Source organism: Antechinus flavipes, chromosome 2, assembly GCF_016432865.1.
Source record: "Antechinus flavipes isolate AdamAnt ecotype Samford, QLD, Australia chromosome 2, AdamAnt_v2, whole genome shotgun sequence".
NCBI classification, from domain to species: Eukaryota; Metazoa; Chordata; class Mammalia; order Dasyuromorphia; family Dasyuridae; genus Antechinus; species Antechinus flavipes.
The window spans coordinates 430,700,971-430,716,871 of NC_067399.1; the positions used below are offsets into that span (position 1 = coordinate 430,700,971).

At 37.4% G+C, this 15,901-nt stretch overlaps 1 protein-coding gene across 5 annotated transcripts in view; it reads right to left on the minus strand.

Annotated features, from left to right (window-relative positions):
• Nucleotides 1-15,901, minus strand: part of ABLIM3 (actin binding LIM protein family member 3) — a 180,317-nt gene that overhangs the window by 40,578 nt on the left and 123,838 nt on the right. For 3 of the 5 annotated variants that reach the window (XM_051978948.1, XM_051978945.1, XM_051978943.1), the window contains exons 8-10: nt 9,022-9,080; nt 2,868-2,939; nt 1,402-1,557 (exon numbers count right to left, since the gene is read on the minus strand). In XM_051978948.1, coding sequence (XP_051834908.1) covers nt 1,402-1,557; nt 2,868-2,939; nt 9,022-9,080 — 287 coding nt within the window. Of the gene's footprint in view, nt 1-1,401; nt 1,558-1,622; nt 1,662-2,867; nt 2,940-9,021; nt 9,081-15,901 lie in introns of all 5 variants that reach the window. The other 2 variants (XM_051978946.1, XM_051978947.1) reach the window with 2 other exon arrangements.

The window sequence follows — 15,901 nt, forward strand, 5'->3', positions numbered from 1 at the left end:
TTTACTATAGTCCGGCCCTCCAACAGTCTGAGGGGCAGTGAACTGGCCCCCTAGTTAAAAAGTCTGAAGACCCCTGGATTGGTCTCTTTTGCCCACTCCCCAGTCCATCCTCACTTAGTTGCCAAAACAATTTTTCTGAAATATAGGCCTGACCATGTCAGCTTCTCTCCTACCTTGTGTTAACCAGTGGCTTCCTATGACCTCCAAGATCTGTTTAGCATTTACAATTCTTTGCAATACAGCTCCTTTGTATATTTTCAGTCTTCATCCACTTTTGACCAGGTACATTGGCCCATTTGCAGTTCTGCTAATATGTTCCTTTATCTGTCATGCTTTTGCCTTGGCCATGCATGAAATACTCTTCCTCCTCATCTCCATGTCTCAGTTTCCTTGACTTCCTTCAAATTTAACTCAAAGCCCACTCTCTGCAAGAAGCTTTTCCTGGTTCTTATCTCACCTCAAAGTCCCAAAAGAATATTTTCATTTATTTATTTTACAAATTATGGCTATATTATAAAATATTATTTATTCATTCTTTCATTTATGTATTCATGAAGTACAGGTCTTACTATATCACTTCCCTGTTCAAAAATCTTCAATGACTCTTCATTGCCTCTAGAGTACAATATAAATTTATTAGTCTGACATTTAAAGCTCTTCTCAATCTGGCTCCTACTACTTTATTTTCCATTCTGACATTATCTTTCATGAACTCTATGATCCAGCCAAACTAAGCTACTAGCTGTTTCTTAAATTTACTATTCATTCTGTTCTCTCTGTGCTATTTCCCACATTGTGTCATGCTGCCTCTTATGTTAGAGTACACTCCTCCCTCATCTCTGCTTCTTAGAACACTTGTCTTCCTTCTAGGCTGAGTTCTGGTGAGTGCTATTTTTTGTGGGAAGTTGTTTCTGGTCCTTGGTCATTAGTGTTCTCTCCCTTCTAAAATTACCTTTTATTTCTTAGTGTATTTATCTCTGGATAATGTCAACTCAAGAGAATATAAACTCACTGAGGAAATTGTTTTGTAATTGTAACTGTCACTGTATCCCCAGTATATAACATAATGCATTGTATTTAATAGCTGCCTGATAAAATTTGTTCAGTTATTTTTGAATTAAAGTGACTTATCCAAGGTCACACTCACATAGACTGTAGCAGAATGAGGACTCAAATTCAGGTTTCCTAAATCTGCAGAAGCAGATCTCTTCTGCTTCTGGTGCACATTACTATCCTACTTCAGATCATAGAAGCATAAGAGTTAACGTTACTAAGGTATTAAATAGCAGAATTGGGATTTGAGTTTATAACCTCAGTCTCCAAATCTAATGTGCTTTACATAACATCATCAGATATTAATGATCTTTCCCTACCCCCTTAGAATAAGGTGAGATGTAGTACCTCCCCATAGCTATATCTCTCCAGCATCTCATCGGAGGTGTATCTGTGATAGGGCTCATAGGAAATGAGGTCTGGGCGCTGGACCTCATAGATAGCCTTAATCTTGGGAAGAGCTGCCAGGTCTTTGTAATTAAGGATCTCGTTATCCACTTTGGCCTGAGGAAAGGGAAAGACAGAGACAGGAAAATAGAAGGAAGGTAAAAGGAAAGTTAAGTGCTTACAGCAGAGAGGAAGTGAGGGTTCTGGTTCACGCTGAAGTCCTAAAAGAGAAAGGCCAGAGCATATTTCCAACAGGGACTCCTCAGAGATAGAAGAGAAGGGTTGAGCAGAATTCCAAAATTCCAGAGCTAGACATGTAGGCATGACTTTAAAACAAAGAATGTTAGAGCTGGAAGGGACTTTGGGACAGAGAACAATAAGTATTAATATTAAAGATGAAGCATGCTTTTCTCCTCTTAGCAGAGTGATGGCAGATCCTCTAGGTGCAAAATGAGGCATACATTTTCAGATATATTCAATGTATTGATTTGTTTGTATTGTTCTCACTTATTATAGGGGATGGTTCTGTACTGGGATGAAAAGAACTATTTTTTGGAAAGGGGCAATGTTTTTTTTTGTTTGTTTGTTTGTTTTGTTTGTTTTTTTTTAAAGAAGGCTATAAAACAAATGGAAAAAAAAAAAGAATCTAAGATAATTGTAAGTAGGGTACTACTGGGGAACAAATAGACAAATGTGTATTTGGCTATGGAGGGATGCTCATATTCTAAAAATATAGATAAACTAAGTCTGTGAGTTTATTAAATTCTTGCCCACTGGAAATTTACTAGCTCGCTCCCTTTCTCCCATATATCACAAATTTGGACTACTTTGGGCCCCTAAAAGATTTGGAAAGCACAAAAAATAAAAGATGATAAACATAACTCTGTTTGGTCTCACTTGAAAGTGATACCTTTACTCCATTCTACCTTGTGTCATCTTACTCCCTGCATCAAACCCGTATAGATACGCCCCCATATCTATAGCCTATTCCTAAAACTCATTTTCTCTTATCTCAAATGCTTTTAACAAAAATTCACAAGTTAAAGCTAAAAGGGAGCTTAAAGATTATATAGTCCAGTTCCCTCATTTTACAGATCAAGAAACTGAGGCCCATAGATGGGAAGTGATTTGCCCAACATGGGATTTATAGGCTCCTTGAGAGTAGGAGCTTTGCTTTCGTATACCCAGGGCAAAGCACATAGCGAAAACTTGATATTTGTGCTGTAGATCTGAAATATTTGTTAACACTAAGCTTATCTCTTCTGAGTTTTGTGAAGTATAAGAATTTGTTTGCCTTCTTGCCAATGATACTATCATTGTCCTCAAACCACTTCTTTTTTGGCTCTTTTGACAACCTAGACAAAAGCCCTAGTGGACACAAAAGGGCTGGTTGGATGTCACATCTGAGCTCTAGAAGGGATACATACGCAGATGACTCTGTTGGGGGACCCAATGCTGGAGCCAGGTGGAGAGATGGAAGTTTCAGAAGTCCTCCTGTGCTGTGTAAAGAAAAGAGAAGAGTGAGGGCTTTTGAATTCATAGCACAGAGATGCTGTATAAATGGTCTTCAAAGGGATATGATCCCAAGAAGTAAATAATCAACTAGCTGAAAGACAGGAAGATGGGTTGTGTACCTCATCCTACTATCACATTTTCTTAGTCTTTTAGGAATGTGCTGGTAACTATTTAACAAATGACTGAAAACAGGATACACCTTTGGGTTTACTCTGCATTTTAACATTTCTCTGTCACTTTCTTAATTCTACACAGTCAACAAGACAATAAATCAAGTCCTGACTTGTAGCATTTGCCAATTTCCAATTAATGTTCACATGAAAAATTTAAAAATTGGCTCTTACTAGCCAATACAAGCTGACTCCAGCACAACTTGTTCTTCCCCCTCATAGTGGAAACTACCATTCTACCCCTTTTTGCTTTTTATAAGCCCCTCAAGGCAATCATGTCCCAGTGTGCACCCTCCCCCCCACACACACACCTGCAACAGCACCTGCACTATTAGGAAAGTAATATCACGATCTACCTCCTACCCCTCAACCACACACACATCCTTTCTTCAAGATCACTTCAATTACCTACAGCAGGTGCCCCCTAGCTGTGTTTGTATTTTGGAGAGAGACTGATGAACAAGACCCTCTTCTCTATTCCTTTCCATATTTGGTGGGACAGAAATGCATAAGATGATTTGTAGTCTGCATCACAGATCTCATTACATTATCTCTGCCCTCAAACCCATCCCCCTTATTAACTTTTCTTTTACTTTCAGGGCACCACTATCTTTCCAGTTACCCAGTTTCAAAATCTCAGTGTCACTGAGGAGACTTCATTCTTACTCCATAGATCTACTCATTTGCCAAAATGTGTTATTTCTTTTAAAGTTTGTTGTTTAATTATATCTACCTTTTTGTAATCTCATTTGAGATTTCTTGGCAAAGATACTTAGAGCAGTTTACCGTTTTCTTCTCTAGCCCATTTACAGATGAGAAAACTGGGACAGTTAAATGACTTGCCCAGAATCGCATAGTTAGTAAGTGTCTAAGGCCAAATTTGAACTCAGGTCTTTCTGACTCTAGGCCCAGTGTTCTATCCACTGCACCACCTATATCCATAAAGTTTTTGCCATCTTTCTTCTTCTCTCTACTCACAAAGTAATCACTTGAGGCCAATCCTTGAATCACTTCTTGCCTGAAAAATTGCAATAGCCTCTGAATTGATCTCCTTGACTCATCTTTTTCCATTCCAATCAGCCGCCACACAGGGTGGAAACAATTTCTTAAAATCTAGATCTTTTCATATCACATGCTTACTTAATAAACTTTAATGGTTCCCTATTAACTCTAGGATCAAATATTATTTAATCTCTATTGAATCCTTTTTAAATTTTTGGATTTTGTATGTTTTATAATGTTTAATTATAATGTGTACATAATAGTGTATATTATATAATTATTAATATATCCATATAACTTAAAAATAAAAGCATGTACACAATTAAGATTGTACTCAAAAATACTTGGAGATCATTACGCTAGATTCCTCCCTAAGGGTCCTGGTTTGTCCAAGCTGAAATCCTTTAGAAAATCTGAGATATTACTAAGAACCTTTTGGATCCAGTTTTATATTTTTCCTGCATTTTTCTATCATTAGCAACTAGTTATCAAAATATGATCCCTATCCTTATCAATATCTAAATATTAATGAGTTAAAATGAAAGGATATAAATTCTGTTGAGAGAATTTAGATTTGATTGTATTCTTAATTTATCATTAGATGCTTAATGAGGTCTTCCTCATGTTAATAAAAAGACCAAATGGCTTACTCATTGGAGGTTAACCTTATGATTTCAAATCAACCAACAATATATTAAGTCTATCTATCAGCAAAAACAGCTCAAGATTGGTAACCCTGAAATCTTATTTTGAATCCTACATCTGCAATATAATCACTGTAAAATCTTGGCCAACTCCCTTCCCCGCCCTGAATTACAATTTATTCATTTCTGAAATGGGGATAACAATACTAGAATTACCTACTTCACAGGACTGATTGGAAAATTAAAGAAGAAAATGAACTGTACTTTTAAAATTCTTAAAAACACCATCAAGAGTCTTCATTTTCATTATCATCATTAATATCATCACCTTAACCATCTCACTACCACCACCACCTTTACTAATTAGTTAATGCTTATTCCCTAGCTATACATATAATGAAAATATAGAATCTGAGTAAACATAGTGGTAATTATACACTATACACATTCATTATGATATATTTAATACTTTATAAAAGTCTGGAATCCAAGTAGATAAGGTTACTCCTTACAGATCATAATCTCTTCACACATAAGCAAATGACTTCAAAAGTTACCATGAGCCTAAGAATTTGTCCTTAGGTGGCCAACCCTCTGGTGGTGATCCAGGTACTAGAATTAGCTAGCCTAGCCTTCAGACAGCTAGCCTATCCTTCAGACAATAGACATATGATTCATGGCTAAGGCTGTCCAACTTGGTAGATCCTCCCAGAGTTGAAATGCTATTGGTACAGATACTTCAGGAGCACAAGAGGATTACTTCCACACTAAGATGAGACATCAGAAGTTTTTCCTTTTCTGTTTTTTTCTCTCTGTTTTCCTTCCTTCTTTCCTTCCTTCCTCTTTCCTTCCCTCCCTCTCTCCCTCCCTTCCTTCCTTCCTTCCTTCCTTCCTTCCTCCCTCCCTCCCTCCCTCCCTCCCTTCCTTCCTTCCTTCCTTCCTCCTTCCTTCCTTCCTTCCTTCCTCCTTTCCTTCCTTCCTTCCTTCCTCCCTTCCTTCCTTCCTTCCTTCTTTTCTTCTTTCCATGCTTCTTGGATTTGTGGGTTCACTGAAAAGGTTGCTTTTCCATTGATATGAGTAGCAGCCCTCTCTATGCCTTAGTGAGTGTCTTGATGAGTTTTTGTATCCCAAAGAATTCATTTTCTGTTGAATAATCTCCTGATGATGGGCTTCTCTGGATTTAGATAGACTGCTCATTGGATAAGAGACCCATGTTTTGTCACTGAGTCTCCGAAGCTTGGAATCAGTTATGTATTAGAATTTGTTCTCTATTGAAAAAAGCTCCATGAATCCTAGTTCTGTTTATGATGGGGTACTAACAGGTAACTAGTGGATTTATGACTGGAAGTCAGGAAAATTCAAGTATGAGTACTGCCTCTATCACTTACTAGTTATATAAATCAGGACAAGTCTCTTAATCACTTAGCCTCATAGCCTTGAGCATAACAATAACATAACATAATATCACATGGACTTGTGAAGGGATATGAAAATATATGTAAAGAACTTTGCAAATCTTTAAACACCATATAATATTAGCAATTACTATTACTGTGTGACTCCAGGCAAACTTGGCTTCAGTTTCCTTGTCTATAAAATGTGGGTAAAAATATTACCTACCTCACAGGTAGTAGTAAGAAGCAAATGAGATGTGTATACACACACACACACACACACACACACACACACACATATATGTATGGATATATGTGTGTTTTTATAGCATTTTGCAAATCTTAGGACATTATATACATTTTAGTTATTATTAAATATTAATCATGTTGATCCATGACAGTCAATCTTTCTGTCTAAGTTTACTCATCTATAAAATGAGGATAATAATAGCATCTACTTCACAGGGTTGTTGGGGAATCTAATGAGTTGGTATCTATAAAATGCTTTACAAATTTTGAAGTGCTATATAATTATTACATAATTGTATATAACATATACTATCATATAGAAATTATATATATGCTATATATTTCATATATGTATGTATATGCATATATACATACATACATATATATATATATATATATATATATATATATATATATATATATATATATACTATTTAATGGAAAATTTGTTATATAACAATCCAAAGATTTCCTTGGGTTATATCATCTGTATAATGACATATAATATCATTACTATTTAGTGAAGGATTTTATGCTGTAACAACCTAAAACATTTGCTTGGGAACAACTGTAAGGATGGCTCATAAACTGGCAATTTATAATATACAATTATATTATAATTGTAATAATTCTGAATTGTAATAATAACAACATAATATAATATAACAATATAATAAACTGGTTTTACAGTTTCCCAAAAACACATGGGTCTGGCAACTGCTACTCCAAGGTAAGACATTGAAAGGGAACCGGGCAGTCATTGGATGGATACTCAGACAACTAGTCCCTCAACAAGCAGCATGAGTGATGTCAGTGGAGGCTCCTACTATTGTGGCTCTTTCATATAGAAGGGGAGCTTAAAAAAGAAGTCTTAGGATTACAGGATTTGAGGCTAGAATCATCGAGTTCCATCTCTTCATTTAGAAGAGGAAAAAAATCCAAAGAAGGGAATTATCCTAAGGGAAGTAGAAATAGGTGTCAAAGAAAAGTCCCTTATCTCTAGATCCAGTTGTCTTACTTGCCTCAGATTTTGAATTTTCTGATTTGTCAGAACTGTGGTTTTTCTGAGATCAACTGTTCCTAATCCCATTCCCCAAACTAGATAATATAGTAGCGGGAAACTTTATAAATCAGCAACAGGACCAATTGGATGATTCTCAACAGTCTTGCTGAGGAGGGGATACCCTGATGTATGTACAGAGCAAAGGAACTTAAATGATCATTAGACTCCTAAGGAAGTTGCCACTCTGGTATTTAATGGCAGGAGTTATGAATAACTCCTGGAGGTCAGCACCTCAGACCTTGGCCTCAAGTAGATGCATTTTGTCTTCTGTATTTCTGGGATAACCAGGATCCCTAGTGAAAAACTGTTCTGGTCAATGTGAAGATGACAAGAGGGAATCAAGGGCTATTTCCAATTGCTCAGGGAACACAAATGAGAACCAGCCTAAGGTTAATCTAGCTAGACTTATTTTGAGGACATGACTACACAGTATCCTTCTCTTAAAGTGAGTGAGCTTTAACAGGCATTGACCTGTTCCTTCCAGTGCTCAACAGCACGGGGTTCTAGCTTCATCACAAAACAAACAAAAAACAAACCAAACCCTTTGAACTGCCCTACAAAGCTATTGTGAGGATCAAATGAAGCAGTGGATAGGAGGAGAAAGCTTTTTAAACAAGAAAGTGTTCTGTATAGGCAATAGATTGTTATTAGTCATATCGGATTCTGTCATGAGGAAGGGATAAGTCAGTGGCTCAGCTGGGCTACTAAATAATGGAGAGGCAGAAAGATTATATATACTTCAACTCTCCTGCAACCAGAAAGATTTAACAAGATTTAAATTTGGAAGAGATTTCAAAGAGTCTACTTTCAGATGAGAATAGGGATAATAATGACCATGATAATAGTAATAGTTGATAAGATTTACAAAACGCTTTAAGGTTTGCAAAGAACTTTATATTTTTATCTCTTTTATATTTAATCTTCCCAACAACCCTGAAGGTAAGATCTATTATTATTCCCATTTTGCAGATAAGAAAACTGAGTATGGCAGCAATTAAAAGACTTGCTCAGGCTCCACAATTATTAAATGTCTGAAATGGGATTTGAACTCTGGTCTTTCTATCTCCAAACCCATAAAATCTCCAAATCAAATCATTTTATAAAATCATGTCCATATCTCTAATCTACCATGTCACCTATGCAAGGAGGTACCCAGGATGGGGAAATGATCAGTAATTAAATATCAAAACAGGATACAAAATTTGATACTCTGACTCACATATTGTTTCCATTAAATCATCCATACTGTGTAGAACAGAGGTGAGTACTCAGTCTATCTGAGGACATTAGAGCCCCCTGGATATATACCATTATAGATTTTGCCTTGAATTAGACTTTACCCAGTTCATTTCCTCTACAGATGACAGACTAAAGTAAAATATTTGTCCTAGCTCATAGAGCTAGTAAGTAGGAGTGGGATTCTGCCTTATCACCTATGCCAGGTACCAGGCGAGCTGTATCCATTCACATGGATTCTGACAGTGGTTGGGGAACCAGGGATATCTCTATGTCCCCATCATTTGGCATTACCTAAATGTGCTTACCTTTAATTTCTTCTCTGCCCGGGCTGCCTGTTTACAGATAGGGTGCCATACCTCAGAACCTAGCAATCCAGGAGAACAACATACATTTAGAGATGTCCAAATTCATTTTTATTCTACGCTCTCCATCCCAATTAATTCATCACTGATTCACTCACTCATTCATTTATTCATTCAACAAACTGATTCAACTCATGCATCTGAGGCCACAGGAATAGAAGACTAGCTTCAGTGTGGAAGTGGAGGGTGGTGATAGTTCTGTTGTCCTCTGCCCTGATGAAACCACGATTGGACTGTTGTGAGCAATTCTGAATGCCCAAACAGAAGGAGTACATCAAAGAGGCAGAACTTGTTCAGAGGAAAGTGACCAGAATGATATCATACTCAGGTTGACTAACAGAAATGGGGATGTTTAGTTTAAAAATTAGATTACTGGAAGAATGGGATCACTGTCTGTGAAAGATTTTAAAAGGTTGTCATTTGCAAGAGGGATCAGGCTTATTTTGTTTAACACTAAAAGGCAGTGTCTATGTGAGGGATGCTACTAGGAATGGAAGCCCATCATAAGGAAATTTTTGCCCATTCCAAGGAAACATTTTCCAATCAGGACTGACTCAAGTTCAATGAGATTTTCCAGGGTAGGACTCTATGCTTTTTATAATTGCCATTCAGATTTTATTATGAAATTAAATGTCATTTGGGAGGGACATTAGAACATAGAATATTAAAGTCAGAACATAGAATGTTAGGGTCAGAAGGGTTTTTAGTATATAGAATGTAAGTATTGGAAGAAAGCTTAGAACAAAACTACAGTGTCATAGGCTAGAAGAGATCTTCAAACATATAGTATTGAAATATAGAAAATGCTTTGAAAAATAGAAAAGACCTTTGAACATAAAAACATTGAATTTCAGAGCTTAAAGGTATCTGAGAGTTCAATTTCAGACTTTCATTTGTTTGCTTGAGCGATCTTTTAAGCATCTGTGTGGTATCCTTGAAAGAGTCCTAATCTGGATATCAATAGATCTCAACATTAAATTCCCAATATATCAGTAAACTTCTATGTGCCCTTTGGTAAATTACTCCCTCTCTCTAAACCTCAGTTTCCTTATTTGTAAAATGAAGAGTTTGGGCTCTATGGTCCCATTTCTATGGCTCCATTCTTCTAAGAGCAGGGATTTCTTGAACAATGATTGCTACTTTGAACTCTTCCCATGCCTTATTTTCCTTGTCTATAAATGGTGGAAATGAATACTGATGACCTCTTAGGGAGGTCATGTGGATAACAAGGAGGAAAAAAATAAAAAGGAACTTTGGTTACACTCAGAAATAAAACACAAGGACCCCTCCTGTCTCTTCTTTTTCTGGCTTCTTCCCCATTCTGGAGGCATAACAAAGTAGGGACTGTTCCAGCCTGGCTCTTAAAGAGTTTGCCTCCTTCCTGGCCCTTTTATGGTAGATTCTGGGACAGGGAGTGTTATGGGTGATGAGGAAGGCCACTATCCATTATTTAGGTACAACTGGCATATGGAGAATACCCTGGAGTCTTCTGGACTTAGACTCCGACTTGGATTATAGAATGTCTGATTTTCAGGGGATTGTACAGATGATAGAATGTTAGGGCTGAAAGAGACCTTATTTAATGGTCCAAAGGAAAGGCTCAAACTAGTCAAGCTGCATGTTCCAAAATGGCCTCTACTGACACTCCCCTTCCTGAATAATGGCTCTTCCAAAATCATTTGCAAAAGATAGAAGTCTACTTTGGGCAAGATGAGAGAATGACTATTTCACAACCTAATTTTCTTTCCATATGCCTAGAGCTTATCTACTGGTCACCTAAGTAATAATGTTAAGAAAAACTGTGATTTCCATACTTGTAAACAGATAAAGGAGTAGTACTGGGGTATAGCAATTAGATATCCATCCTCTGAATCAATAATACCTGGGTTTGAACCTTATCTCTATCATCCTGGCTTTGTGTCCCTGGGCAAATTATTGAATCCCTCAGTGCCCTAGGAAACATTATAAAACCGAGTAGATGTCATTTACATTAATAGCAAAGATTTCTTTGCAACTGTTCCCTATGTCAAAGAAACCATAGGTCTGATATTTCCCTCTTCCCCTGAAAATAAAGAATCATATAAATTAGGAATTTTTAATTTTTTGGCCTCATTGGAAATCTAAGGGAGCCTAGAGTCCTTTTCTCGGAATCATTTTTATTATTATTTTTTTATTATAGCTTTTTATTTACAAGTTATATGCATGGGTAATTTTTCAGCATTGACAATTGCTAAACCCTTTGTTCCAATTTTTCCCCTCCTTCCCCCAACCTCTCCCCCAGTTGGCAGGTTGACCAATACATGTTAAATGTGTTGAAGTATAAGTTAAATAAAATATATGTATACATGTCCAAACAGTTATTTTGCTGTACAAAAAGAATCGGACTCTGAAATAGTGTACAATTAGCCTGTGAAGAAAATCAAAAATGCAGGCGGCCAAAAATAGAGGGATTGGGAATTCTATGTAATGGTTCTTGGAATCATATTTTTAAATCTATAAAAATGAAATTATAGCTAACTCATATTTATATTTAACTCTTTGAGGTTTGCTTTTTTTATATATTATCTCATTGGTTCCTCACAACAATCCTGCAAACTAGGGACTATTACTATTATCCCCCCCCCTTTTTTTTTTTTTTGCTTTTTGCTGAGGCAATTGGGGTTAAGTGATTTGCCCAGGGTCACACAGCTAGGATGTGTTAAGTATCTGAGAATTGAACTCAGGTCCTCCTGACTTCAGGGCTGGTGCTCTATCCACTGTGCCACCTAGCTACCCTTATTATCCCCTTTTATAGATGAGAAAACTGAGGCCAAAATACACTAAGTAATTTGCCCACAGCCACACTAAGTACCTATTTGAGATAGAATTTGAATTCAGGTCTTTCTGACTGTAACACCAATACTCTACCATGCTACCTACATAGGATTATCAAGGAAACCAATCACACACACACACACACACACACACACACACACACACACACATATATGTACCCTATTATAAAGCCAACTAGCTATATTGCATAGCTTAACTCTTTCAGCACCTGTCTCCCTCAGGAGTCAGCATTACACCATGTTTCTTTGGCAACTAGGACTCAGAAAGTAATAGTGTATATATACATATATATGGAGAGAGAAAGAGAGAGATACTTTATCAAAATATATATATTTTTAAAGTTCATGGATCCCAGGTTATATACTCTTGACAGATAAAAATAAAATTTTCATTTGTGAGCTGAGTGGAAAGTAACAGGAAGTGGAAAGAATCTTGGATTAGGAGTCAGGAAATTTCTACATCCTGAACATATCTCTGCCACTTATTGGCTGTGGGACCCTGGACAGGTCACTTCATCTCCAGAGGACTCAGTTTATTCAATTGCAAAGTGATATACTAAATGAATGTCTTGGAAAAATGAATAGATGATTGGATTTGGATTTAAGAAGGCCTGGATTCAAATCTTGTCTTAGACGCTCACTAGCTATGTGTCTCTTGTCAAGTAGTTTCTTTGAGATCTAATTTCCACATTTACAAAATGAATATCATAAATCCCAGGGTTATTATGAAAATCCAAGGAGATAATGTAATTAAAAGTACTTTGCAAATCTTCAATGTATATTATTTTAATTATCATTATGAGATTCTCTATGGTGCCTTCCAACTTCATAGCCTATGGTTCAATAACTTCTACTTCGAGATTACCTACTATACTTATCAATCAATAGATTCCTCTAATTATATCTGTGGTCATTAACTGTATATACAATTGGATACTAAATAATGTTATATATGCTGTTAAATGCCAGATTTTAAACACAACAACAAAAAGAACATTGAGTGCTAGAGTTGGGAAAGACCTCAGAGATCATTTAGTGTCTGTAACTTCTTTTTCCCGATAAAAAAATCAAATGCCCAGAGAGGCTAAGCAATTTTTCATAGGTGCCATTGTGAGTTATTGGCAGAACTGGGGCTCAAGCCTTGTCTCCTTGGTTCTGCCCATTCATCCCCATTGCCTTGGATGGAATGATTTTCTTTCCACTGTTGGGAGTTGCTGTGTGGGCCTCGGTACACTGGCAGTGAGAGGTGCCAATGACAGTCACGTGTACTGCTGCTGGCAAGGGCAACCCTCCCTGCCACCCACACAGCCCCCAGACTTGGCATGGCACTGACAGATAGCCAGGCAAACACAGCCCCCATGCTTTGGGAGTCACTCTACTTCCCCTAAGGCAGAGAGAGCCTGGGACAGATGAACTCTCTATGTGTGGGGGAGGGATAGAACCCTGTAATTATAGCCCCTCTCCCAGAAGCCAGAATGGTTGGGCTTATTAGGTGACAAACCCTTCGTAAATGCAGGGAAGAAAATGCCTCCCACCCCCAAAGCTGTCTCTGGGTTAGGTTTGACATTGGAATCTTGCACCCTATTATAAAGCCAACTAGCTATATTGCATAGCTTAACTCTTTCAGCATCTGTCTCCCTCAGGAGTCAGCATTACACCATGTTTCTTTGGCACCTAGGACTCAGAAAGTAATAGGATGGGTAAGACCATGAAAGCCTGGGATCTACAATCAAACTCTAGGGTCACGTCAAAGCTAGGTGCTAGAATATCACAAAAAAGTCAGTTGGAGGGGCAGGGATGAAAGGAAGTGAACCAAAGAGAAATTTGACCCTAAGCCTTAAATTTTTGGGGAAAGGACAGGAGTTAGCCCTGAGTATGGTGATTACATTATAGGATTTAGAACTGAAAGAGATCTTTTGAATTATCTAATCTAATGCCCCAATTTTCTGGATGGGGAAACTGAGGCTCAGAATGGGAGACACATGTCCAAAGTCATGCATGTAATATATAATAGAGCTGAGCTACAAATCTAAGATCTCTGATTCTTCCACCTCCAATCTGGTGCTTTTTTTCATTATAAATAATATGCTGACTCTGAGGCCTGGTACATTTAAAAGCTTGCTGGAAAATGCAAATAAATCAAGTCTTCTAGGTAGAGTGACCTTAATTGGATCTCTGTGCTAGACTGACTGACCTTCCTTTGTGTCTTGAATTTTCCCAGGTTTCTCCCACAAATAATAATAGCTAATATCTAGATTGCCTTTTTGGGTGTGCAAAGCATTTAATTATCTCATTTCATCCTTCCAATAATCCTGTGAAGTAGGGGCTAATATTCATTCCGATTTTACAGATGTGTAGTGGCCTTCCCAGGTCACATGTCTAAGAAGAATGGCCAAGGCAGGATTCAAACTTAGGTCTTCTTGACTTCAACCAAGTTCAGCACTCTATCCCTAACCACTGTACCACCTAAATTTCTAAATGATTTAGGTTCATCCCTTTGTACCAACTTCCTTATCCCCAATCATCTAGACTGACCTCCATGGTAGAGTGAGCCTGGAACTCCAGTAACTTTCCAAGTTTAGACATTTATGTGATAGGTCATGAAGTTCAAAGTCAAGGATCAAGGGAAAAACAGGATGTTAGTATAATTAGAAGACATGGAAGTTAAATGTAAATGTAAAGAGGTATCACTTTGTCAGTTGCTGCCAATGGTTTCAGCATGGGCATCCATCTCTCCTGCTTGTAGAGACCTTGTAAAAGCAGGAAAAGCTTAGACTTCTAGGCTGGTATGATTAAAATGGTCCTTTACTGGCAGAATTGAGTATTTTGATGGAAGATAGAAGAAGAGAACAAGACCTCCTTGTGACACAGCAGCATTCCTTTGGGGTTCTAGGTCCCCCGTGACTTTTATCAGATGCCTGATGTTACCCTCTGCTCTATAAATCTGGGAAAGTCTTGTACATTGAGTTGTTCTGACAAGTGCCTGAAGGCCCTAGATTTGTTGTACATACAATGACTTGATGATGATGATGACTCTTTGACCCAAGATCAATATTACCTGTTTCTTTGAAATAATATTCTCTTGTCAGAGAGAATAGAGTATTGGCTTTATACTCTGGAAGACCATAGTTCAAATCACATCTTAGTTATAGTAAACAATTTCTCTCAGGCTTGAGTTCTATGGGAATAATAATACTCCATGCAACTTGTTATTTTGAGGATCAAATGAGGTTATATATTATCTCATCTCATTTCATCTCATCTATCTGCTCTAACCAGATATACACACATACATACATATGCCTTTACAAATCTTAAAACATAATATAAATGTAAGTTATTATTATTCTGACACAAGTCAGAAGTCTCAGGAATCCAGCAATCTGCAATTGAGTAATCCTGACATAAGGTAGGACCAACCCAGAGCAAGGTAGAGCAGCCCTCATCATCATCAGATTTATTTTTCCCATAGGTCACAGCATTCCTAGGTGGGGGAAGGGGGAGGAGAAAGGGGAGGAAGGGTGGAAAAGGGAGTGAGGGAGTGGATAGAAACAGATGTTTACTGTCGAAAACATTTTTTTCTTTAATACCTGGAATTGTTCCCAGTTGTCCCTATACCATTGCACAATCAGGAAGAACTTTTCCTGTAAGTGTAATGATGGGAGGTTGTGGGGAGGTGGGACTCACACAGAGATCAAGGGAAACATTACATAGATTTCATGGTCTAACAGCCTGATGAAATGGAAAAAACATTGCCTTTGGAGGTGGGAGAACCAGAGTCCCACCTGACTACCTCCAAAGTCTACCCCCAGTCTTTATGATTGTCAGAAAGAAACTCTGGGCAAGTCACTCTTCCCCATCCCCTTGGGTCATCTCTAAAATGAGGAGTTTGGACTTGATGATTTTTAAGGCCCTTCCCAAAATGAATATTACAGAATTTTATTAATGATAGTGAAATTATTATTAAACTACGAAAATATTAGTCATAG